Genomic DNA, 26,946 nt, shown 5'->3' with positions numbered 1-26,946 from the left:
TATGGACTAAATCAAGACTGGCAAATTGAGAAATTATTTAATCACACAATAACCCAATAACTTTGTCCTCACCGGGCTGCTCATCGGGCGCCTGGACAATATTACAATGATTTGACGCAATAGCCCTTACAAACACATGAATCTAGCCACATACTCAAGTTTGAGGTAGCCAATGCATAGAAGCATGTCCACATCACACTCAGGAGAGCGTGCACGTGACATCCCCTCTTGCTTAACTTGGAGCATGAGTGCGAACTTGCTTTCTCTTCCACACACCAGTCCGAATTCCAATAGCATGGCTACTGGACCTGCCGTCTCCAATGATGTCTCTGCTATTGTCGCCTCTGGAACTGTGGGCTCTAGAACTAGCCCCTTTGTCTCTAGATGCTCAACTAGCATGGTAGACACCAGTGGTGAATCACTCATCTGATCCTCCTCCTCAATGGATTTGGAGAGAAAAGTCTGAAGTCCACTTGATGACTCCTCTTTGTCCTAGAAAATTGGAATGGACTCTTGGATGGGTTGTCCTCCATCTATATGTTAGAAGTCATCTCCTGTCTATTTTTATACACCAGGGCCTTTGTTGTGGGTGTGCCCGCCCTTATGACGTGTTTTCCCATTTTTCCCCACTCTCCGTATTTTTACAATATTTTTTTCCATTTTTCTGTGGCTTGGGAGGCAGCCCATGTGCTGGCCGACCGCTGGAACTGGTCCACGACTCCATGTATGTGATGGCCGACTGATGACAAGCTGGCCGACTGGATATGTATGCTGGTCATGGAGTTTCAGGGCCAATCGGCTGCCCTACAGCAGACCGACTGCTGTTGGGGGGCCATATAAAGCCAACTGGATGGCACTCTGACTGTCACAATGCAACAATGGAATATCCCCTCTATAACCCAAATCAACCACTAACCGAGATAGCCATAATGCCTCCTTGCAAGCCTCTGTGGCTGCAATATACTCGGCCTCTGTAGTAGATAAGGCAGTGCACTTCTGCATCCTGGATATCCATGACACAGCACCTCCTATGAATGTAAACACATAACCGGTAGTAGACTTCCGGTTATCTGGATGACCGGCATAATCCGAATCCGTGTAACCATGCACTAATGCATCCTGTTTGCCAAAGCATATGCACATATCCTATGTGCCCTTCAGGTATCTCATGACACCTTTCACTGCTTCCCAATGCTTCTTGCCAGGGTTGGCCATGTATCTAGAAACCACTCCCACTGCAAATGCAATGTCCGCCCTGGTAGCAACCATGGCATACATGAGACTGCCACAAGCTGAAGCATACGGAATCTTGGCCATATCAGCCCTGCCACTATCTGACTATGGGCTGTCCATAGCATTGAGTTTCACATATGGAGGCAAAGGAGTACTAGTCTTCTTCCCCCCGTCCATATTGAACCTCTGCAAAACTTTGCCAATGTATTCCTTTTGAGACAAATACAACACATGCTGATTTCTGTCCCGAAGTATCCGCATACCCAAAATGTGATTTGCATCACCCAAATCCTTCATATCAAAGGTCTGATGCAACCTCTTCTTCAAGGCATCCATCTCTTTACGAGATCTCCCGGCAATCAACATATCATCAACATACAAGATGAGGATCAATAGACTGCCATCCAAAGCTTTCTTGGTGTATAAGCAGTGATCTATGTCACTTCTCTTGAAATCCTGGGATTTCATGAATGTATCAAATTTATAATACCATTCCCTTGGTGCCTGTTTGAGCCCATAAAGACTCTTTTTCAGCTTGCATACAAGCTTCTCCTTTCCATTCACCGCATAACCCTCTGGCTGTTGCATATATATCTCCTCATGGAGATCACCGTGAAGAAAAGCAGTCTTCACATCCATCTGAATCAAATCCAGATCATCATGAGCAACCAAAGCTAATACAGCTCTAAGTGTGGTCATTTTGACCACTGGAGAGAAGATCTCATCAAAGTCCACACCATATTCCTGCTTGAAGCCCTTAGCCACTAACCTGGCTTTGTATCTTGGCTTTGCATCAGGTGCAACTTTGAGCCTGTAAACCCACTTGCATGGCAAAACCTTCTTGCCTGTAGGCAAATCCACCAACTTCCATGTTCCATTTTTGTGCAGAGAATCCATCTCTAACTTCATAGCACGCTCCCAAAGAGCCTTGTCTGCCCTCTGTAAAGCCTCCTTATAATATTTGAGCTCCCCACAGTCAGTGAGCATCAAGTAGTCAACCCCTGGAACAAACCTGTCAAGGGCTCTGGAGGGTCTTGGGGACCTCCGTACCCAATGACCATCATTTGCAGGTTGCTGTCCAGCCTGCATATCACCTATTGGTGGCTCCTGTTCCATGCCATAAGGTTGAAAGATCATGCCCGGTATCTCCTCTAACTGTGGGATATCCATAGGGATATCTTGTGCCATCTCTGGTTGTCCATCTGGACAATTTCCAGCACCATTTAAGGGCTGGTTTTGTTGCTGTAATGGCTGATTTACAGCCCTTGGTTGTTGTCCATGATGTCCATCATCATCAAAGATGACTCTGCCAGGCTCCTGTTGCCTTGCAGGCTCCTTATACATGCATGTTTCATCAAAAATGACATCATTGCTGCGTATAATCTTTCTATTCACTGGATCCCAAAGTCTATACCCCATTTCACCTCTGTCACCATATCCTAGGAATATGCATTTGTGAGACTTAGGATCAAGTTTGGTGCATATTTCCCTGCGTATGTGCACGTATGCAACGCAACCAAACACTCTCAATTGCTTGTATGACGGAGGCTTCCCTGTCCATACTTCCTCTGGCACTTTCCCACCAAGCCTCGTGTTAGGTGACCTGTTTATAAGATGAACGGCTGTCATAACAGCTTCAGCCAAAAACCATGAGGTAACGCAACATGTGACAACATAGAACGGACCTTCTCCTGAATGGTCCTGTTCATCCTCTCTGCTGTCCCGTTTTGTGGAGGATCATAAGGAGTAGAGAGCTCCCTCTTGATGCCTTTAGCATCACAAAAGTCCTGAAACTGTTTGGACATATACTCTCCACCATTGTCAGAATGCAAAGCCTTCAGTGTTTTGCCAGTTTGATTCTCAACATGAGCAACAAACTTCTCAAACACTGAGAATGTATCACTCTTCAAACGAAGAGGATAAACCCACACCTTGCGTGTGGCATCATCAATAAAAGACACAAAATATTTTGCCCCTCCCAAAGAAAGCTGAGGCATCTCACATACATCTGTATGCACAAGCTCTAACTGAGCATCTTTCTGTCCAAGAGCTTTCTTGTGGGGGCACTAAAGTTGCCTGCCATATATACAAAGCTCACAAAACTGAAAACTTGAGAACTTCAGAGAAGGCAAGTAACCAAAACGAGACAATTGCTCCATTCCTTTGACACTCATGTGTCCCAACCGGCTATGCCACAGAGATTTCCGGCAGCTCGGTTGCATTTACATTAGCATGGTGACAAACACCAGCATGCATGAAGTAAAGAGTGTCCACCTTAGAGCCTCTGGCAACAACCAGTGAGCCCTTACTAATCTTCCACTTTCCACGACCAAATGTGGTAACATAATCAGCATCATCAAGCCGTCCAGTAGAAAGCAGGTTCTTCTTGATCTCAGGCACATGCCTGACATCATGGAGCATAAGCTGTGAGCCATCTGAAGACACAAGCCTCACATCACCTCTGCCAAGAATCTTGCATGCATGGTTGTCACCAAATAAACTACTCCTTCATTGCCAGCACTATACCTGACAAACAAGTCTCTGCAACCTGTGACATGAAAGGAGGCACCTGGAATGATCCATGAGTGCATACCATGACCATCTCCTGCAAGAAGTGAATGGGCATCAAGTGAAGACGTGAATAGGACTTCATCCTCACTGTCACCTGCATGTGACACTTTGACCTTTTCAATCTTGACTCCACTTTTGCCCTTTGGCTTTGCATCTTTGGCTTCATCTTTGTCTTTGTCTTTTCCTTTGCCCTTTTCCTTTTGATCATTCTTCCATTTGTAGCATTGCTTTTTGATATGTCCCTTCTTGCCACAATAATGGCATTCCAAGTCCTTTTTGGAGCGGGACTTGCTCCTTCCCCGTTCTTGGCTTGTACCCCTTTGCTGGGATCTCCCACATGCATTCATTGCATTGGACTTTCCAACAGAGTTGTTCTTCCTGTTCATCTCCTCTTGAAGGAGAGCACCCTCAACATATGCATATGACAGCATAGCATTTGAATTGCCGTCCTGAATGTGTCCCAACTCTCTGGCAAAGTGCATAAGAGAAAGGTGGCTTTGAACTCATCGTCCATTGCCAACTTTTGATTGATGACCTGGCTGACAATTCCATTAAACTCATTTAGATGGGCTGTCATAGACGCCCCTTCCTTCATTTGAAGACCTATGAGTTTCTTCAACCAATATACTTTGCTTGAGGCACTTTGCTGGGCATACAAGTCCTGCAATCTTTGCCACATTCCCCAAGCTGTCTTCTCTTCACGTATGCTGAAAAGTAAAGTGTTTGACACACAGACAACATGATGGTGGATCTTGCCAGCTCATCCATATCTTCCTATTCTTCAGCAGTAAGAGAAACGGGCATTACACCCCTTTCTTTGATGGGCTTGTGCTGCTTCTTCTGGAGCAACACATTATAGCACTGGGTTTGCCAAATGTCATAATTATGTGAGCCTTCAAGCTTCTTGATGTGAAGCAATGAAGAGCTCTCACCTGTGGTTGCCATAGCAATATGCAACCTTTGTCAATGCCTGACTCCCTGCAAGATGTGCAAACACTGCACCAAAGCACACAAAGTGCTCACAGTTGTTCTCCCAAAGTTTATCTCCCACTGCGGAAGCACGAATGCAACTCTACTCCCACTGTATGTGATAAAATCACCAAAATCTGGTTGCTGCAGATTTAGGACAGCACCTTAAATGTGCTATGTTCCCCTTCCAAAGTACTGTACAACAGTACTAAGTGCTCACCAATGATGTACCAAACCTGTACCGGCAAGTACAGCAGCTGAAAATGAGCCTTTTCCTCACTCAAATCAGTGTATAGCCATGCCAAAACTTGTACAAAATTGTACCAAATCTGTACCAACAAGTACAGCAGCAATAAATGCTCTCCTGGCTGTCCAAATGAGTGAAAATCAGACCTTGACAGTACCCACCACTGCATACAACAGTCCCGAACAGAAGTTAGGCAAAAGCCCCTTGACTGCAAGTGGATTTCTGAGGATTCAAGGCATAAAAGTCTTCCCTGCTGCTTTGCCAAGCTCAACAAGCACAAAATCTTGAAAAGCCCCTTGATTCAAGATCAATTTCTGATCATGTATGGTACATTAATGCACATGAAGGCATCCAGAGTCTTCACAATGCTTCCCCCTGGCCACATATACATCCAATACATAAAAGCCCCTTGATTTACTGACACATTGAGTGCTTGACAGGCATCAACACATTGCCCAAAGCATCAAATGCCAGTGCCTGCATGCAAATCAACCCAATCGGCACAAAAGCCCTTTGATCTACACTCCAATTTCCTGCAATTTTGCCTCAATGTGAGATTGCTCACATCATACAACATGTATGAATGCCCAATGGCACAATTACATCAAAAGCCCCAAATTTTGACATCCAATTTCCGGCAAATTGATCTTGAATGTGACCAATGTCACCCAATGTTGCCAATTTTGCTCAAAAATTGAGCAATTTGGACCTGTACCTGCTCAATTGCAAATCCCAAAAAAAAAAAATTGAACCAAATACCTCTGAAATCAGCTGATTTCTGTTGCAGAAAAAGGGGGGGGGGGGGGGGGGCGTCAAATTTGCTGACTCGTGAAGGAGCTGATGCTGCTGCTCTCAAGCCCGCTTCTGTGGTTGCCTCCTTTCTCCAATGTGAATCTGGCCTTCGGGCTGAAGCCTGCGAGCAGCAGCATGGGGAAGGTGCAGGCGTACAAGGTGACCTTCAAGACCCCGGCGGGAGAGTCGTGCAGGTGTGAACGACTTTGTCCAAAGGGGCTGCGTGTGGGCGGCGGGAGCTATACGGGGACATGTAAACGTGCCGGAGGGGCTCTGTGGTGGCGGGTTGTGCTCGCCCAGCCTGGCTTCAACGGCTCGCTCGTAGGCGTGTTCGCCTGAGTATGGACGCCCGCCTCCCTGCATGCGCGTATTCGCCCAGTTGAAGGGACTGGATGGCGGCGGCTCTAATATCGCTATTGGTCCTGTAAGCGCACAAACGCGCACAAGTGATGGTGATGGCGAGGGCAGGCCTGGCTCTGGCAATAGCTGCGGCTGCGAGTGACAATGGTGGCCAACCTTGCTTGTTTAAGCGCAGACAGGCTGGCACACTTCTCCAATGCTGGCGTACCTCGAGCTGGTTTGCCCTGTTCTGCACAAAGCAGCTTCACATGTGCCTTAGCACCTACACAAGCTTCTGCCCACGCAGCACACCCAGGCGACCAGTTCTGATGCAACACGCAGGTCCGTACAGTACACGCAGGCTCTGATACCAGTTGAAGGGAGATGAGAGTTAGGGTTTCATGTGGGAGACATACACAGAGAAGAAGGGAGAGAGAGAGACATGTGGGGATAAGTCAACTCATAGAATATGAGTGTGTGACTCCCCTATCACACATGTATATTTGCAATAGTACACATAGTGCACTTAGTACATTAAAAGTACTAAGTGTACTATGTACTATAAAACTTATGGGCTAGTACACACTACAAGGGTGGGCATAATGCCTTTACCCCAACAGAGGACGACCACTTGCAGGTATTAGTTCTTCTTTGTTCCCACCTACCCACCCACCCTTTTCAAAGTACATCCCCGCGATGGCAGATCTATTTGAGATGGCCGAGAGACATGTGAAGATCCCGACACTCGCCACGTTCCCGGTGCACCGTCAGTTGGACAGGAGCAACTACGGCATATAGAAGGTTATGATGGAATCTGTTCTGGAGTCTTACGACCTCGCTGATTTCGTCGTTGTTGGTGTTCCACTGCCGGAAGTCGAGGAAGGGGAGTTACCGTCGGTCCGAAAGGACCGGGAGGCTCAGACACAGATGTGGGATCGTGTCAATGCCAGGGTCCGTTTGTTTATCTTTCTCAACTGCGCACCGCAGGTAATCAATCATGTAAAGCATATGACGCTGGCCAGAGGTATATGGCAGCATTTGGCTTCTCTTTACAACAGGGTATCGCCCATGAAGAGGATTTCCTTGGAAGTACAGATGCGGGTTATGAGCCCTACAAAGTCGTCGACGATGTGGGAGCATATTAACAAGCTGTAGGCTCTTTAGCAGGAAGTTCTTCAGGCTGGGAAGGAGATATCGTCACAGAACATGGCCATAACGTTGCTGTCACATTTGCCCTCTTCGTACTCAGCATTTTACTCGTCTTTGATTACCAGTGGCAGGCTCAGCACCATCACCTGGGAGGAGCTTGTGCCCATGGTCCTGGACCAGGAGGAACGATTTACGAACCCTCCTCAGGGTGGAGGTTCGGAGGCCTTAACTGGCCAGCGGTCGAAAGGCCGTGACACGGGCAAAGGGAAGGCTTCGTCGGAGACGTCTTCTGAGAAGAAGTCCGTTACTGACCGCGAGAAACTAAAGGCAGAGAGGACCTGTAATGATTGTGGCAAGAAAGGCCACTATTGGAGGCAGTGTCCCAAGCGGAGGACCGAGAAGGGTGAAGATTCCTCAACAGCAATCACGAAGACTCCGGCTTTTGTGCACCTGGAGGTGGTGGACACCGATGTTTCATTTTCTTGAGGCAGGGAGGAGATTGGAGGACTCTCCGCAACGGATACTCCGGAGTGGATTCTAGATAGTGGTGCTTCCAGGCACATGACTCCTTCCCGTTCCGGTTTACAGGATCTCTGCAGGCTTTCTGGTCACATTCTTACGGGGGATACATCCACTATGTCATGTGCACAGTGTGTATCTACCGTGTGCTACACGCATGCAAGACTAGTTTCGAGGCTTGGGGAAGCTTGAAACTAGGCAGGCTGATTGACGAGCTGAGTTAGGGATATACTAATGGGCGGGCACCCAAGTATGGACGGATGGGCGCCCAAGTGTGGACGCCCGATGACCGGCCAAGAGCCTATAAAAGGGTGGCCAAGGTTAGTTATTGAGATATAGAGAGTCTCGCGAGTTTGTGAGAGCTCTATGGTCTTGGAGCCTGGATCTAGTGCAGACGTGCACCTGCTTTACGCAGCCAAGGCCGGCAGCAGTCTCAAAGCCCGCGAGGGCAGCTTCGTGGCGGTATGGGATGTCGCGAGGAGGAGATTGGTCGGTACGTCATCCTAGTTAGCTTAGCTCGTGGCTCGGTGGGGACAGCCAAGACTGTGGACTTGCCCACGGCTGTCATGGTTGGGAGGTGAGTACCCCCCTTGTTGTTTGTTTGCAGGTTTCGAGTTTCGAACCAAGATCGATCACGAGGAGATCCGTGGGGATTTGACAGTGGTATCAGAGCATGCCTCGTGAACGAGCAAGTCGGTAGGTAGAGAGGAAGGGGTCGAAGAAAGGTATGTGTTAAAAAGCTTGCTGTTTTTTCTGTGCATACTGCTGTTTTCAGATTCAGTATGTGTTTTTTCTTCATCAAAGAGACCCATGTTGATGGGAGATGGTAGATGGTAGGGTCGTTTCAGCAGTGAGAGAAACAGAGAACAAAAAAGCACGTTTGCTTTTCGTTGAACGGGTGAGAGAGGGAGAGAGCACGTGTGAGAAGCTGTGTGCTGGCGGGTTGCATACTAGCCGCCCAAGAGATTGAAAGAGGTCCTGCTGGGAGCGCCCATGGTTGTGCATGCAGGTGCGTAACCAGCCAGGCAACGTCCAGGCCAAGCCTGCGTAACCAACCAAGCTGCGTAGCCAGCCAGGCAGCGCCCAGACCAGGCCTGCGTAGCCAGTCCAGGCCACGTGGCTTTATGGCCAAGCCTATGAGAAGGTGGCGCAGGCCACTGCAGACCGCCTATGCGCAAGCAAGCGCCGGTAGGAAAGCGACGGCAGCTCCAACCGGCGGCTATTCCAGGAGGGGGAGGGAAAAAAAACAAGTAAAGCTTTCGTTTTTTTGAGTTTAAAATTTATGTTTTAAAAGACCCCTCCTCCAAGGTTTCAAAGTGTTTATTTTTTTTTAAGAATATAGAATATATATATCCATATATATATATTTATTCAAGAAAAAAAAACACAAAAGCAAAGCAAAAGCTAAGCCTAGCTTTTGGAGATTTTTAGCTTTTGGGAAACCTTTATTAACCCCCTCTGGTGGGCTTCTTGCCACACATCTCTCTCAAGCTCTCAAGTTCCCTCGCACTCTTGTTGTGCAAAGATCGAATTTTCTCTCCACGTACCCTCTTCACGATGTCGACCCAAGAATCGGAGTTGGAGCCCCTTGTGGAACGCGAAGGCTTGCCGGCTACGGAAGGTACCGATGCAGATCTTTTTGACGATTTTGTGTCAAAATCAGATTTCCAAGAGTTCAAAGTAGCTCTCGAAGCTTCTTCGTCGGAACGTCAAGCACAAATCGCAGCCCAAATGCAAGCTTTGCAGAACTCCATTGCTCTATTGACCACTACCCTCTCTACTTTCTCGGGTATGGATACCTTGGCTTCAGCTTTAGGCCCCAACATTACTCCGGAACCATTCGGGGGCGAGCAAAAGCAGCGCACCAAGGAGATCGTGGACACGTGGCTACACAAGTGGCAAGTTCACTTTCAGTTTCATCCATATGATGATGGAAAGAGAATCCAGTTAGCAGCAGGTTTTCTGTCCGGCAAAGCTTTGCTTTGGTGGAAGGAACTCAACCCTAAGCCAACGACTTGGGCACAATTCGAAGACGTCTTCAAGAAAGAATTCCTCAAGAAAGAGGATGACTATGATGTTGTTGCCCGGTTTTCAGCTTTGACCATGACCTCGCAGCACCTCACTTATGAGGTCTACCTCCAGAAGTTTCCTGACTTGCAGATGAAAGCTACAAAGATGGATCCCACTACTCTTTTGGGGTTTTTCATAGCTGGTTTACCAGACTCGTACCGATTACAGGTTAAAAATAACAAATGTAAAACATTGGACGAGGCCATTCATTCAGCTTGTATCTATGATGATACGATGGTCTCTTCCAAGTCAAAACCCGTGAGCATAAAAGAAAGCTCCGCACCTATGGCTAACACGACAGAAAGAAAGTCTTCGGACCAACCTTCGAAGAATTCCAGTTCGACACCAACGAAGAAGAAACGACTCCTTAGGGCTTTAAAGCTCAAGAAGGAAGGCCGTTGTTTTATCTGCGAAGAAAAAGGACACATGCGTAACGAGTGCCCGAAGCAAAAGGGTACCAAGTCAAACGCAAGACCCAAGCCAAAGGCAGCTAACCAGTTGTCTTTGACAGGTACGTCAATTACTAGTACTTGTTCTGATTGTCTGTTCAATTCTAAAGTATTTGGCTTGCATGATCTTCTCCGAGTTTATGGAGAAGTGAATGGCCATCAGATTCACATTCTTTTCGACCCTGGCAGTTCGCATAACTTTGTTAACTACAAACTAGTGCAGAAATTGAGTCTTGATACGACACTCAACGACCATACCTATGAGGTACGTCTACCTACGGGAAGGCAAGTTTGGGATCGCAAGGTCGAGATGCTTCCAATCCAGATTCAAGACTACAAAGACACTCTGGAATGCTATGTAATGCATCTGGAAAATGTAGACTTGTTATTAGGGATTGAGTGGTTTAAGACTCTTGAAGTCCAGATAGATTAGTCTAGTCATATTTTTTCTTTTCAGCATAGGGACACCAAGTATAGTATTTTAGGTGATTGTATTCATCCCTCACAGGGACCTCTTGTAAATACAATTGATTTTGGAAATATAATGGATTCTTCTTTGTATACCGCTTTCCATTGTGTATTGATTCCACTTTCTTCTTTTCTCATCCCTTCCATGGATGTGAATGAATTAAGTGTGTTTGAAAGCAAAGAATTACAGAAGATACTTGATTCGTTTCAAGACGTATTTCCTAAGGAACTGCCATCGGGTTTACCACTTGAACGGGCAGTAGATCATCGTATTGACTTAATCCCTGGTGCTCATCCTGTGAGTATTTCACCTTATAGGATGAGCCAAGCCGAGGAAGATGAGTTGGCTAAACAACACGAAGATTATTTGAGGATGGGCCAGATCCGTCCTAGTAAATCACCTTGGGATGCACCTGTGTTGCTTAGGAGAAAGAAGGACAATACTTGGAGAATGTGTATAGATTACAAGAGATCGAAAAAGTTGACCATTAAGAACCGTTATCCTCTCCCTAGATCAGATGACCTGATTGACCGGTTAACAGGAGCGAAATATTTCACGAAGATAGATTTACATACAAGCTACCACCAGATACATATTTCTGAAAGGCATGTCGAAAGAACCGCCTTTCGGACTAGGTATGGCCATTACGAGTTTCTCGTATTACCTTTTGGGTTAACCAATCCTCCAACCACTTTCCAGCAAATGATGAACGATCTTTTTCGTGAACATTTGGGAAAATTTGTGGTGGTGTTCCTGGATGATATTTTGATTTATAGTCGTACTCTTGAGGATCATGTCAAACACCTCACGATTGTCTTATCTATTTTAAGACAGAATCGACTATATGCTAAGTTAAGTAAATGTGAGTTCTTTATGACTGACATCATTTACTTGGGACACAAGATCACTAGAGATGAATTGAGCATTGACTATGACCGAGTTCAGAATGTTCTGGACTGGCCTATACCACGAACAGTGAAACAACTTCGTTCTTTTCTCGGTTTTGTTGTTTTTCTTCGGAAATCTGTACGGAAGTACTCTCAACTCACACTACCGATGACCGACTTATTGAAAGGTCATGGGCGTAAGTCAAATCAGCCTATCACTTGGAATAACGATTTGGATATGGCCTTCAGACTTTTGATGAAAGATAAAGTCAAGGAAGCACCTATCTTAGCATTGCCTGATCTTAGTCAGCCTTATGTTCTTGAAACTGATGCCAGTGACTATGCTATCGGGACTGCTTTATTTCAAGATGGTAGACCGGTTGCTTTTGAAAGTAAAAAGCTAGACGACACTCAATCTCGTTGGCCAACCCTTGAGAAGGAGCTTTATGCTGTGATTCATGCTCTCAAGGTTTGGAGACATTATTTATATGGTTCCAAGTTTGTGGTATTGACTGATCATCAGTCAATCAAGTATGTGTGTGATGCGGATGATTCGAGAGGAAGAAAAGCTCGTTGGGCAGAGTTAATACAAGATTTTGATTTTGAGATCCGTTATCGGAAAGGGTCCATGAATAGTATTGCAGATGCGCTTAGTCGGATTAGAGAGGTGAATACTTTGTCGTTCACCGAGATTTCTACTGACTTATTTCAGTCATTGAGAGAGCTTTGCAGGACTAATAGTTATTTTGGTCCATTTTGGCAGAAGATCCAAAACGGGAGCTCATTGATTGACCAAGACTCGATGACTGAGCAGTCTACTATTCAGGCTACAGGAGGCCAGTGGATGATTCGGAATGGTTTACTATTCCGTAATGACAAAATTTGTGTACCATAGATCCCGGACATTAGGTCCAAGATTCTTAAGGAGTGTCACGACGCCCCTTCTGCTGGACACCCTGGGGTACACAGGACACTATCGTTAGTGAAACACACTTTTTATTGGCCAAAGATGAAAGGGTATGTAGAAGATTATGTTCTCAAGTGTCAAATTTGTCAGGCAAATAAAGCTGAACGCTTTAGACAGGCTGGGTTGTTGCATCCTTTGCAAATCCCAGGTAATAAATGGGAAAGTATTTCCATGGATTTTATTACCGGATTGCCAAGAACACATCAAGGCCACGATTCTATTTGGGTTGTGGTAGATCGCTTGACAAAAATGGCTAGATTTTTACCGACCCGAAAGACTATTACAGCTACGCAATTAGCACGGCAATTTATCGAGCAATTGTTTAGACTGTACGGGTTACCGCAGGACATAGTCAGTGATAGGGACTCTAAGTTTACGAGTGATTTTTGGAAACTTGTTTTTGGGAAGTTGGAAACAACTTTGAATTTGAGTTCCTCGGATCATCCTCAATCTGATAGCCAGACTGAAAGAGTGAATCAGATTTTGGAGGATATGCTTCGAGCATATGTATCCAAAAGACAGAGTTCATGGGAGGATTATCTTCTTATGTTAGAATTTGCATATAACAGTACTAAGCATACGAGTACAGGGTTTAGTCCTTTCATGCTTATGTATGGTTTTCAACCTAGATCACCTGTTACAATATGATTCTCAGGACTTCAGCATGATGCAGCACGTAATTTTTTGCAAGATATGCACGAAATGTTACAAGTTGCAAAGGAATCTATTAGAAGTGCTCAAGACCGAGACACATTTTATTCTAATAGACATCGTTCACCCAGAGAGTTCTCTGAAGGAACGATGGTGTATTTACGAGTTCCGAAAGATTCCGAAACTTTACGGACAGGTCGATCTCCAAAATTATCCCCTAGATACTGTGGACGATTTCGTGTTACACGACGGATTGGTTCAGTTGCATATGAATTGGATTTGCCTTCTCATGTGAAAGTTCATCCTGTATTTCATGTCAGTAGACTTAAGGAAGTACTGAGTGGAGCAGATCAGTTAGTTACTCCTCAAGAAATTATAGATGTCGAGAACATGACATTTGTTCCGCACGAACCTGAAAAGATTCTTGGATTTCGTGAAAGAAGATTGCGTAACACGCTTATCACGGAATACAAGATCAAGTGGAAGGATCGTGTTGAGGAGGACGCTACATGGGAGACATTGACTACTCGTCAGAGAGATTACCCTGGCTTTTTAGTGAGCTCAAGAGTGAGCTCTTAGCGGAAGGGGAGTATGTCATGTGCACAGTGTGTATCTACCGTGTGCCACACACATGCAAGACTAGTTTCGAGGCTTAGGGAAGCTTGGAACTAGGCAGGCTGATTGACGAGCTGAGTTAGGGATATACTAACGGGCGGGCACCCAAGTATGGACAGGCGGGCGCCCAAGTATGGACGGACGAGCGTCCAAGTGTGGACGCCCGATGACCGGCCAAGAGCCTATAAAAGGGTGGCCAAGGTTAGTTATTGAGATATAGAGAGTCTCGCAAGTTTGTGAGAGCTCTATGCTCTTGGAGCCTGGATCTAGTGCAAACGTGCACCTGCTTTACGCAGTCAAGGCCGGCAGCAGTCTCGAGGCCCACGAGGGCAGCTTCGTGGCGGTATGGGACGTCGCGAGGAGAAGATTGGTCGGTACGTCATCCTAGTTAGCTCAGCTCGTGGCTCGGTGGGGACAGCCAAGACTGTGGGCTTGCCCACGGCTGTCATGGTTGGGAGGTGAGTCAGGCCTGCACCCCCCTTCTTGTTTGTTTGTTCGTTTGTTTGCAGGTTTCGAGTTTGGAACCAAGATCGATCACGAGGAGATCCGTGGGGATTTGGCACACTATCCCAATTCACAGTGAGGGCAGGATGGAGATAGTTCCCGATGGCAAAGGGGGGAAGCATTCCTCCCAGGTGTTGTATGTTCCGGCACTTGGTTTTCATCTGTTGTCAGTGCATCAGGTTTGCAGACTGGCGTACGGGTGGAGTTTGATGAGCATTTTGTTGCTCTCTGGGACAAAGCAACAGGCCAGGTGGTTTGGAAAGGCGGAGTGGAGAATGGAGTTTACAAGCTTTCAGCACTCTCTCTCCCAGGTCCTCAGGTTTGTGATGAGTGGTAGTCTGGTAATGGCCACTTAAGTGTGGATACGCTGCAGGTGCAGGCTTTCCGGGACCAGATGGTGGATAGCTTGCCAGTAGATGGCAGCAGTTGGCAGGAACTCCCCAGTACTGATGCTGGTAGTTCTTGTGTTCGTCAGTCAGAGGAAACTGAACAGGTAACTTATGCTCTGATGTCTCGTAGTATTCGGGACAAAGAACCGCCTGTAGATGCGGATGTTCTTTCCACGGAGACCTTTCGGAAAGCCAGGCATGTGGCAGGTGATTACTTGCAGAAGGAGGTGGTTCTCCAGGCTTTGTGGTTCCGGATTTAGAGGGGGTGGTTGACAAGTTTCAGAAGGCCTTGCGTGGTCTTCAGCAGGTTTCCAGGACTTGTTTTTGCACCGTAACAGGTGTTGATCCTTGTGAGCAGTGTGATGCCTCTTTGACTCAGAAGCAGAATGGTTCATTGATCTAGTTGATGGACACCAGATTGGACGAGAGCTTCCTAATGAGGCAGTTGAGCTCATGGTTGCGGATGACTCTTTGGGAGGCAGGATTGCGTTTCCTGTGGTTTCTGCGGCATGCGAAGGATCATGGACTCTTGTACACAGGAGGGGGATTGTTGGATGGAGTCCGACTCCACGGCAGGAGTGACTCAGTTTGGGGAGGAGATCCGGACACGAGGAGATCTACTTCAGGCCCAGGAGCAGTTTTACGGAGCAGTAAGAGGCAGTCATCTTTTGCCTTGTCGCGGACAGAGGCAGAGTTCCAGGCTGCTTGTGATGCTGCTTGTGAGGTGGTGAGGATGCAGAGGTTGCATTGCAGGTTTGGGCTTCCACTGGAGGAACCCATGGTCATAGAGGCACTTTGTTCGTGAACATATCGTTGCTGATGACATCTTGCTAGAGTTCTGTTCGACGGAGGACAGTACGGTGGACCTCTTCACGAAGTCGCTATCTCAAGATTTGCTCAGGCGGCACCCCAGCTCCCTGTGGCTGGTTTCAGGGCCAGGAGCTGAGAGGGGATGTTAGAAGTCATCTCCTGTCTATTTTTATACACCACGGCCTTTGTTGTGGGTGTGCCCGCCCTTATGAGGTGTTTTCTCATTTTTCCCCACTCTCCGTATTTTTTCCTATTTTTTCCCATTTTTCTGTGGCTTGGGAGGCAGCCCATGTGCTGGCCGACTGCTGGAACTGGTCCACGACTCCATGTATGTGATGGCCGACTGATGACAAGCTGGCCAACTGGATATGTATGCTGGTCGTGGAGTTTCAGGGCCAGTCGGCTGCCCTACAGCAGACCGACTGCTGTTGGGGGGCCATATAAATAGGCCCCCAGCCCCCTTGCCAGTTTTGTATCATACTCCGGGATCTTCTTGTGTATGTAGAGCAGAGTTACACGCTTGTATCTCTCTCTCTCTCTTGTGCTGTATTTTTCGTGTTCCCAGATCTGGTCATCATCTCCACTGCGTATTCTGCTATTTGGCTGCGTTTATGTTGGATTATATATCATCTCCAAAGGGTCTACATCACCTTTTGTCACGTGCACACCAGTCAGGTGTACAGTGACATGGCATCATTCTATGGCATCATTAGCATCATCAGTAGTCATCAGGTAGTTTACTGGCATTTATGCAATTTTATAGGTATTTTACTGGCATTTATGGGGCAGCCGACAGCATTTTCTGGACATGGCATCTGGCCGACAGCCCTTATGCTGGCCGACCAGCAGCATGTTTGCATATATATTCAGTCCACTCTCCATTCAGCATAGCAAGTTCATCATTGAAGCATTCAGCCCATTGTGCTCCGACGCATCTCCTCTAGGAAGCCTTGGGAGCAGCAGAACCAGCCAACGCATCAAGCATCCAGTAACGCATCAGCATCAGCCTTCATCTTCAGAAAACGCAGCAACATTCAGCTCAGTTCAGCCATCAGGTCTGCGTTTCATCATCCCATCAGCATTCAGCATCTGTTCCAAAGCCTCCCTTCAGCGTTTCCTTCCCAGGAGACAAGGGAAAGAGTGGACAGCAGTTCATCCCGCATATTCAGCATATAGGCAGCATATTCAGCAGTACAGATCCCAGTCAGACATCATTTTTATCGCTTCCGCACAGTTAAACCCAGTTCTCAAAATTTTGCAAGCCACCCTTAGGGATTTTCCCTTAGGTATGCATCAGTAACCCATCCATCTGCATTCTTGCACAGCATATAGGGTTGCACATGGCTTGCATAGCAGTCATCCTAGCAGTCATCTTAGCAGTCAGTCCTGCATACATGTTGCCCATGAACTCTCAGGGAAGAATGACATCCATCATCAAAGGAGGACATAAGTTTTGGACTTCAACTGGCAGCAGCAGGGGGTTTCTCTTCCACAGAAGACGGAAGTTTGCTCCAACATCGCCTCAGGAGGTTCAGAGCTTCAGGTACGACGGAGATGGTAGGTGAAAGGTTTCCAGGGACAGGTCAGGGGTGACTCAGGTATTTGCCATTCAGTTCCCGCAGTACATGGAGTCTCGGCTCAAAGGATTTCACTCCTGCAGACGGCCTCAATCCCAGCAGAAGACAGAAGGGGGCAGTGGTTCGGAGGAGAAGGATCACAGAGGAGTCGAAGGTTGCCAGGTTTATCACCCAGCAACAGTTTAGCAACGGGGAATGTCACGTGCACACCAGTCAGGTGTACAGTGACATGGCATCATTCTATGGCATCATTAGCATCATCAGTAGTCATCAGGTAGTTTCCTGGCATTTATGCAATTTTATAGGTATTTTACTGGCATTTATGGGGCAGCCGACAGCATTTTCTGGACATGGCATCTGGCCGACAGCCCTTATGCTGGCCGACCAGCAGCATGTTTGCATATATATTCAGTCCACTCTCCATTCAGCATAGCAAGTTCATCATTGAAGCATTCAGCCCATTGTGCTCCAACGCATCTCCTCCAGGAAGCCTTGGGAGCAGCAGAACCAGCCAACGCATCAAGCATCCAGTAATGCATCAGCATCAGCCTTCATCTTCAGAAAACGCAGCAACATTCAGCTCAGTTCAGCCATCAGGTCTGCGTTTCATCATCCCATCAGCATTTAGCATCTGTTCCAAAGCCTCCCTTCAGCGTTTCCTTCCCAGGAGACAAGGGAAAGAGTGGACAGCAGTTCATCCCGCATATTCAGCATATAGGCAGCATATTCAACAGTACAGATCCATTTGGATCTCATTGTAACCGCATTCTTCATATAATATAGCTGCATTGCATTGACACATATCCGTCTATCTCTTGAACATCATTAAGTGCAGTTTATCTAGACTAAGGTTGTGATTACTACGGTCTTAACCTCTCACATGTCACACCTTTTCATGGTCATTTTATGAGACCCTGCATTGGCATATTTAGCAGATAGTATTTAGGCATTTTTCTACCATTTTTAAGGCATTTTATAGCATTTTTATGCTACATATTAGCTGTCGGCCTGCAGCTGGCCGACCAGCTCATAGGAGGGGTATATAAGGGTGCACACCCTTCCCCTCAGTTTTCATCTCATTCTTGCATATCTGCTAGAGGCCATTGGTTGTTGCAACAGCCTCTTATGCTTGTAAGCACCTATGGGCTTCCCTCGTGCTCATTTTCAGCAATAATCAACTGTTTCTAGCCTTCTACAGTTTGTGCTTGGGGCCTACAATCTGTAATGCTCTTTCTTTCATGGTATCAGAGCCACCCCAAATAAAAGGTTTTAAAAAATCATCATCGACGTCAAAAAAAAAATTTTAAAAATAAGCAAAGTCGGACAAGACAAAGTTATACCTGACTTTTGTTTTACTCTACTCGACCAACTCCTTGTTTCCTAAAATAGGAATAAGGAGGAGACACAAGAGGAGGGTATTAAGTGTTCTTCTTTTTCTTTTCTTTTTTGGTCATAATATTGCAAAGAAGAAGAACAAAATTTTAATACACTTAGTTGGATATCATTATTAGGGTTGGTAGAGTCGGTAGGCAGCTCACCAACATTAGACAAAGCTATAGTCCCCCATGTGAGGATAGGGGCAATGCTCGAATCGAAGGTGAATAAGCGGAGGATGCGTTGCCATACCTATTCTGCATAGGGGCAACCTGAGCAGGTCTAGGTGGTGGGCCACAAGGAGAGGAAGTGGGCGAAAGAACCCCCCCCCCAAACCCCCCCTTCTTGAGGTCAAAGCCTCGCATCCTAGTGCCTATGGGTTTGGTAGAGCAGCTTGTTGATTCACATACAATGGGATCCCACAGAGAGGCAGCGGAGAAACTAAGGATCCCGAGGCGGCCATCCCATTCTTTGATCACTCCGCCGGGCTCCTCGAGACCACAGATGGCACCCCGGCAATGTTGTAGCATTGGCAGGCCCAGGGAGTCTGGCTACTTCCATCAAGGATTTCTGGCGGAGACTCTAGAGTAGTTTATGTCCCTAGAGATTTCCTTCCTCTAGCCCTTAGCCCATTGCAACCTGGTTGTGGGCACGTGGCCGGTAATCACAAGTAGACAAACGAGATGTTGGCGTCTTGATAGCTTTGAGAGCCAGAGACGTTGCTTGTAGGATTGGGAGGGGAGGAGAGGGCATTACCGAACTACCACTAGGACGCTATCACGAGGCCACCCAATCCAACCTCCAGTGAGCTTATGAGACACCATGTGAAAAAGCAAAACCACCAAGGAAACTCCGTTGCTAGTGAAAGAGGCCATCCACAAGATGTCGGGGGGGACAATAGGAAGAAGCCAAGCCGGTGGAATGGCAGAGTCGATGTTGTGGATCGTAATGGAGGCTCCTCTCACGGTACGGAGAAGTTGTCAAAGTGTGAAAGAGGCTCGTTGCAAACCGTTCCTCAAAGCAAGTGCTAGATCACAAAGGAGGGCCTTCGCAAGTAGTAAGGAGCGAGGAAATGCAGTTGATCAAGAAATCCTTCCACAGCTCCTCCTCGGGCTACGGCCCTCACATAATCAGCTTGCCCAAAAGGGCCCTGCTCTAGGTAGCAGGATAGAAGCCCGTAGCCCCTAGCAATGCTAGTGCAGAGTTTACTAGCATCTCACCCACAACCAACCCAATCCCATGAAAGTAAGACTTCACATGACTTTGGTTTGCTCAAGGGATACCACAAGCTTCTCCCCACCATCAGCCATCACTCGGGTAAACTCTTAAGACTGCAACATTCACCCTTGCACATGCAATCATGACCCCATCTCTCATGTTGATTCTATCTTCCCTAGACGAGCTCCCACATTAGGTTCTATCCCCCGACTAGATGACTCTACTTTTATTCAACACATTGAGTATTGCAAACTACGAGGGCATGCCACCTATCAAAGAAAGCCCACAAAGATGGAGCCACATGCACATGCTGCATTAGGGTGCCACATGGACATGTCTATACATACTTGCATAATCACCTTTTGATTAGAGATAATCACTAAGCATTTTGTGAGCCCTAGTGGACCAATTGCAAGTCACCATCAACCAATGTGTTGTCTCACACAAATATGTAACCCACTTGAATTGGTGGGTAGGCAGGTGCCTGTGCCGCATGGCATTCAGCATGCTAACATGGCAGGTCATGAACACGCTGGCAGGTGTTTATGCAGGCAAACCAGCAGTAGTCGTGTATATATATGAGTAACAAAATCGTCATAATCATCTACAGTTGCTTAGTGCTAGTCTCTCTATAGAATGTTTCTCGTAGAGAGTTATAGAGAGTTATATTAACCCGATTTCCTTTCAATGCACGGTGCGCAGTGCGTCCTTGACACAAGACTGCCCCATCTCTTAGGATCTACTAACCCATACGCAATTGTTGTTCACATGGAACCTTTCTCCACTTCAATCTTCAAAATTCTCATTTGATATTTGCTACTACCACCAAGATCTGCACTAGGGGGAGCGTTTTACTTGGGCTCGCACTGAGAACTACGCCACAACCCCCAAGCCTCCTACTCATTGCGGTCTCGCACTCTCACCGAATGGCCAGGTATAGGTAGCTTAGTATCATACATTTTCAGGGCTAGTTGATTTGGCAAGTGAGTTGTTACACACCCCTTGGTGGATTTCGACTTCCACGACTACCGTTTTGCTATCTCTTAGCCCAACATTGCTGACGCATATCCTCTTCAAACGCAAGCAAGCTCTAGAGAGATTTCTCTTTCCTATTGTGCGCTTGAGGAAAATGAGATGATAGACTGGATATCCATCCGCTGTTTATATAGGGAGGAAGAAGGTGTTGATCAACCTATAGCTGCTGTCAAGCTACTCCCATGACTTGGTACAAAAGGTATTCACACGTGCTTATGTTGTCTGACAACTCAACTGCCCAACTTGCCCACAGTTGTCTAGGTTGCCTGTATGTCTTTCCCATTGGCCGGTATGGTTGGGCGTGCCTAAACTGGCCCTCCTCAGGGTTGCTTGGCCATGGGTCTCGACCAAGTGGAGATGCATCACAACATGGACCACCCGATCCATGTTGTTACGCAGCCGATTTCGCCTCACGTGCAGGTGTTGCTAATCAAATGACATGCAACAAGCTTACCTTTACCTTTTTTGGACCTTTATATTCAAGAAAATATGCCTCAAACTGATGCAGCCAAGAATGAAGAGCTAAAGGATTAGGTTTATCGTACTCACTGAACGCAATCCTCTTCAATAAATGGTTGACATGAAGTTGACTTTATAAATTGTTGTTGGAGCACGGGTCTATGACCCTCCTCAACTTTACGGTGGTTCTCCTTGGCACTTCAAGCCTTCTCGGCCTCATGTTGTTGCTACTCTTGGCCAACCTCAAACTCCAATCTCATTTGCTCAAGCTTTAGAGTGTGCTAGGTCTCCAACAATCGCGTAATTTGCATAGTCATGGGGTCCATTTGAGGGTTGGTAATCAATGTCTTGTTGGCAATGGATTCCATGGGGTTTTGAGGCCCAAAACAACTCATGAGACACAATTTCTCTTCTTGGTGACTCCAAGTGGGTGGCTCAACAATTGTTCTGGAGTGCATACAAACCGTCTAGTAGAACTCGAGTGGATGACTACAATTTTCCTAGAGCTCAAAGTTCAAACAAACAATCCATTGAATGTTTTTTCTTGCACCTAACTTGCATTGCCTCTAAATAGCCTCATCTTTGGTACCATTGTTGCCTAAGTTGTGGAATCCCCCTGATTAAGGTGAGCCAATTATATACTTTCTGCATTCATTAACTTTACTAAGCTAGTAGAGGAGACAAGTATGTACAAAGCTTTGACTTGAATACGACCTGGAAGTTCAAAATGACCTCTGTGGATAGAGCACAGGCTAAGTCTTGACTTGCAATCTGACCAGGACGCGGAACTTATATCATGTGCACCCACTATACTAGTGCCACGTTGACATAATGCTGCATTGAGTACATGTCAGGTGCATCTTCCATGTGAGTGCCACGTGGGCATGCTTCCTTCTTGAAGCAACCTCAAGGGCAAGATTCGGGGTAGAGCATGGCCTGATTTGGGCAGTTTTGGAAACCCAATAAACGCCACGGGTGCTTAGGACATGGACCAATAGTTTGGACACAAGTTGGGCACAATATGAACACAAGAAAAGAGCTTTTGGATGACTTTTTGGGGTTATAAAAGCCCTAGCCAACTTGCTATCACTTCTCTATATAAAAGCAAGTGAAAGGTCATTCTCCAAGACCAAGGCCAAGAGAGCCAAAACCAAGGGTGTGCAACCAAGGCATCTAAATCAATAGAAGAAGTTGTGAATTAGCAAGAACCAATAGCCCTTCTGTGCATTAGAGCATGCACAAGTGAAGAACAGCCAAGAACCTTTGGAGAGCCTTTTGTATGCATCAATAGATACGTATGCTTAAGTAGGATCTAAGATTATGGAGTTTGCTTATAACAAAATGAGCATTCAGCAAAAAGATATAGCCTCCTTGCAATTATCACCCCAGCAAATCACTAATTGCAATCAAACTTGGAAAAGTCAAAAATCAGCATTTGATTTCTTGCAAAATATGTAAGAGACGCTGTAACAAGGGAAAGTGTGAAAACAACTCAAGATAAAGCACAATTTTACACCAACTAAAGAAGGTCTCCAAGGACTTTACAAAAGGACGTGGGTTTATTTAATTTGTAACCAAGGATTATAAGACCAGGAGAACAAGGTAATATTACAAGTTATCTTCCAAGTGTTGAGGGCCTTATTGATATCACGAGAAACATTAAAAATGTTGCTTACCAACTAGAGCTTCCTCAAGCAGTTTCTATACATCCAATCTTTCTTGTCCATAAGCCAAAAGAGAAGCCTTGTGATGCAAATGAGATAGTTTCGATTGAGGAGGTAGTCCAAGAAGAACAATCTCGGCAAAAAAAAATCCCTTGGAACCCAAACTGGTTCTAGAGTACTAAACTGGACAATTCAAGTTGGTGTCTATTATGAATACTTGGTCGAGTGGACAGGAAGATTTGAGAGGGAGCCTACATGGGAAAATGTATGTAATCTTAAGAAAAGATTTTCCCGATTCATTGCTAAAGACATCAAAGGGGGGAACTATGTTATGTCCCAAGTTTAAATAAGTTTAGGAAATACACTATGGGTTCTCCTGAAAGCTTCATAGGGAGGCCAAAATTTAGTATATCCACCATAGTCTCAAAGCCACGGAGCATGTAACCAAGTAGAAAGGGTAAACACATCCAAAAGGCAAGGCTAAGGTTAAGTTCTACGGTTAAGCTAAACATGGCGCCTTGGACTAGCCTATATAAGTTAGACCTTAAGCTCAGCTATAGGGGACAATCATATTAGTTTGGATGGATCATAGTAGCCCTCAATGATTGCCAAGTGCAAGGGCACCCTTGAAGTATGTCTTGATGGTATGGGACACCAAGGCTTCTTGCACTTGGAGGTTTGCCCTGGACGAGTACCCTAGCCTCTAGCTTGGGGGTGGATCCAAATAGAATTTACGGTTAGGCGGTGAGCTCAATGTATTCTTCTCAAAGATCCCAAGACTTATTAATTACAACGTTATTTTTCTTTAAACCCAAATAAACTTTACACTTATCAAACTTTTCATCTAGGAATGTCTATAAACATTAAATGTACTCCTCCTATTCTCCTCCTCGTGCATGTGTGCAACCTCCTTGTCACAATTCAATATCCATATTTGAATCGCACTAAAACACTTACACAACAAAACAAAAACCACATGGGGTTTTCGTATTTTTGTCGAGTCCCATAATGATCTTCTTGATTTCGCCACACCTAGAAAATAAGTCATATATTTGCTCCTCAGTTGTGTAGAAAGATAGGTTGCCTATGTAGACTGTATTGGACGTTTGCAATGCTTGCTCAAACTCCTCTTGAGTTCCAGGAAACCGACGATCTCTGTATGGTGAAAGAACTTGAGAGCTCTGCATGAGTCCCAAAAAAAAAAAAAAAAAAATCAAACAATACACACAAAAGACTTGGCAACATTAGCAATTTAAAGTCTTAAATGAAAAGTAGCTCCTTACCAAGTTAAACCTTCAAGTTAAAAAATATAAAGAACCACACATAGAGCCTTCTTATATTTACATATATATATATATATATACATCGGTGCATACATGCGTACATACATATGTGTGTATACATACTTACATATAACTATACACATACATATGCATGTATGTACGCACGTATGCACACATACATAAATAAATAGATACATGTATATATAATTTCATAAGTGTCGAGGTTCAAACCTTGGACCTTCGCATCAGCAGGCCAAGGTATTACACATACAAATAGATTTGAAGGCTGTTCTATCAAACCTTCAAAAGCTGTAAATGTGAGTGAAAGAGCATTTGGCAATGACACACCAAAGCCATGTTTTGGGTTGGAAAATAAACATGAACTAGAAGATGGCCAAATTTTTGGGATATACTGCACAAAGGATACCTGACAGTAAATTTCTTTTTTTTTTTGTGCCTGGACAGAAAAAATATTGATACTTGATAATTCCAGCCTCGTGAGGGTGGAATCGGGTCTAAAGGATAGCACAAACTACAACAGATAAAACCTCGTGAGGGTGGAATAGGGTTCTGAAGGATAGCACAAACTTCCATCCCCGAGACCTTCAGTCTCTGCTACATCTCAGCTCCCATAGCTACAACCATAGCAGGTAGTTCTGTGCATGCAGTGGTAACTACATAAAACAAGGAGAATGCCTAACACAGCACTTTGTGATAGCGGCTTGAAGTTGAGCTACTGCACATACAAATATCCTGCTTTGTGCAGTAGTTTAAAATCATCCTGAAGTTTCAATGCATTCTTAGCTAGAATAAGGCAAGGGAAATAAGAAGGCACGATTGAATAAGTAAAATAATTGATGTAAAACATACATGTGTGCGTATTATACATACATGCATCTGTATGGGCATGTGTGTTTCTATACATGTACCATCAGAACCCAGACTTTCCTTGTAACTATGTTTACTCCAGATACACCAAAAAAAGGAACGTTTATTCTTTTCATGAGGGTTGTCATACTTATATACGGCAAGAAGCAAGGTGTACGTCATTCTAATAAGCTAGGCGTAGAAAAGGGTGTGCGGCACGAAAGGCGTACGGCATTCCGAAGTAGGGGAGACCTCTCCCTTGCCCTGTTTAGGAGGAGCACTTTTTTCTTTGCATCATGTGTTTTTCTTTCGTTGTCTTCTCTTGTGCATGAAGAAAGCAACGACTGTGTGTGTGTGTGTGTGTGTGTTTTTGTGTGTGTGTGTGTGAGAGAGAGAGAGAGAGAGACAGAGAGCGCACCGTGAACAGGCTCGCCATTGAAGTAGAGCCGCGGAAGATCGAACCAGCTGTAGCCTTCCCCCACGCTGTTCTGTACGCCCTTACAGAAAATTTCTTTTCGTTTTTCCCAATAGTTTTTAAAATTTCCAGCGAAGCCAAAAATTTACTAAAAACCTCATGATTTTCTTAATATTTTGCTTTTTGTTTTTGTTTTTGTTTTGTTAAGAAGGCTTACCCAAAATTTTATTACAAAATGATTTTAGCATCTTCATTTTTTTCTACTATTTATTGGAAAAGCATTACTCCACCCTTGTGTTGTCACTACAAGTGTCAGTGCAAGTGATGGATGAGCTAAGGCCCCCTACGGAATTGTGGTGAGCAGCCTGACAGTTCCATGTTTAGACACTGGATGGTAGTCAAATGTGGCCAGATGGTTAGGAGACGGCTTATGTAGACTTGGCACTCTGCCAAGTAGGATGCATACTTGTACAAGCTATGTGCCTCATCCTACTAGGATGCATGCTTGTACGAGCTATTTTGTAGACACTAGATAGCAAAGTGAGGACACACTATTCTCAGGCTACTGCTCTGCGAGGCCGTTTGAGGGTCTAAATGGCCATGTGAACGACGGTCCTTACATGACTACGTTATAGTGTAATAAGGTCCCAATCAAATGACACAATCGGTTGGTCATTTTGGACGAAGTTATGGGTAAGCCAACATGGCCAACCTGTGTCCATGTTGACCATGGGCACTATATGTACACTAGTTTGGGAGCCTTTGTTCATCGTTGAGTTCATTCTGCTTGAGCACTCTTGTAAGCAAGACAACATCGTGCATGTCATCTTACTTCCATGTCGACCATGGGCACTAAATATACACTCGTTTGGTATCATCGAGTTCATTGTGTTCAAGCACTCTTGTAAGCAAGACGACATCCCCCATCCAGAGTATGTCTAGATTGCCATTAAAGCTCCTTAATGGGGTGGACAGACATTTATCGAATTTTTATAATCAAAGTTTGTAAGCAATTATATTGTTTACACTCCAGTTCTTTCTGCAATTCAGTGCTTTGTATTGTGAAGATTCTACTTCCGCAATGGTGTTTTCTTGTTTTCTTACATGGTACCAAAGCTTAGGCTCTAAGCAAAGCTTGTTTTGGCAGTTTGTTATTTGAAGGGAAAATTTAGAGAGATGGCCCAACCTGCAATTAACATAGCTGCTCATGCCCATCCTGCACCTTTTGGGGATGGGAAGTTGCAAAGGAAATTTTACACTCTTTCGAAGTTCAAGATCAGGCCCATTCTTGCTTCATATGAGTTTTTGTGGAAGAGTGCAAGGTCAGGCCCTACTCTAGATCCCAATAGATCCATTACAGGCCATACTACCATATCCTACCCTCACTTTGGCGCATGGATGCAAAGAAACACATATACATTATG

General features: G+C 45.5%; 1 protein-coding gene across 1 annotated transcript in view; it reads right to left on the bottom strand.

The window, feature by feature from the left end:
• CBP20 (CAP-binding protein 20) overlaps window positions 1-25,655 on the bottom strand; it is a 63,618-nt gene extending 37,963 nt beyond the window's left edge. Inside the window, exons 1-2 of the mRNA XM_086795186.1 lie at window positions 25,526-25,655; window positions 23,915-24,138 (exon numbers count right to left, since the gene is read on the bottom strand). Of these exons, the coding sequence (XP_086651312.1) occupies window positions 23,915-24,138; window positions 25,526-25,543 (242 nt within the window). The 5' untranslated portion in view covers window positions 25,544-25,655. The remainder of the gene's footprint in view (window positions 1-23,914; window positions 24,139-25,525) is intronic.
• Between the last annotated feature and the right edge of the window lie 1,291 nt (window positions 25,656-26,946).

Source organism: Cibotium barometz, chromosome 1 (assembly GCF_041138505.1).
Source record: "Cibotium barometz isolate CiBa-2024 chromosome 1, ASM4113850v1, whole genome shotgun sequence".
Taxonomy (NCBI): domain Eukaryota; kingdom Viridiplantae; phylum Streptophyta; class Polypodiopsida; order Cyatheales; family Cibotiaceae; genus Cibotium; species Cibotium barometz.
Note: the sequence above shows the minus strand (reverse complement) of the source record. Positions and strands in the feature narration are given on the sequence as shown.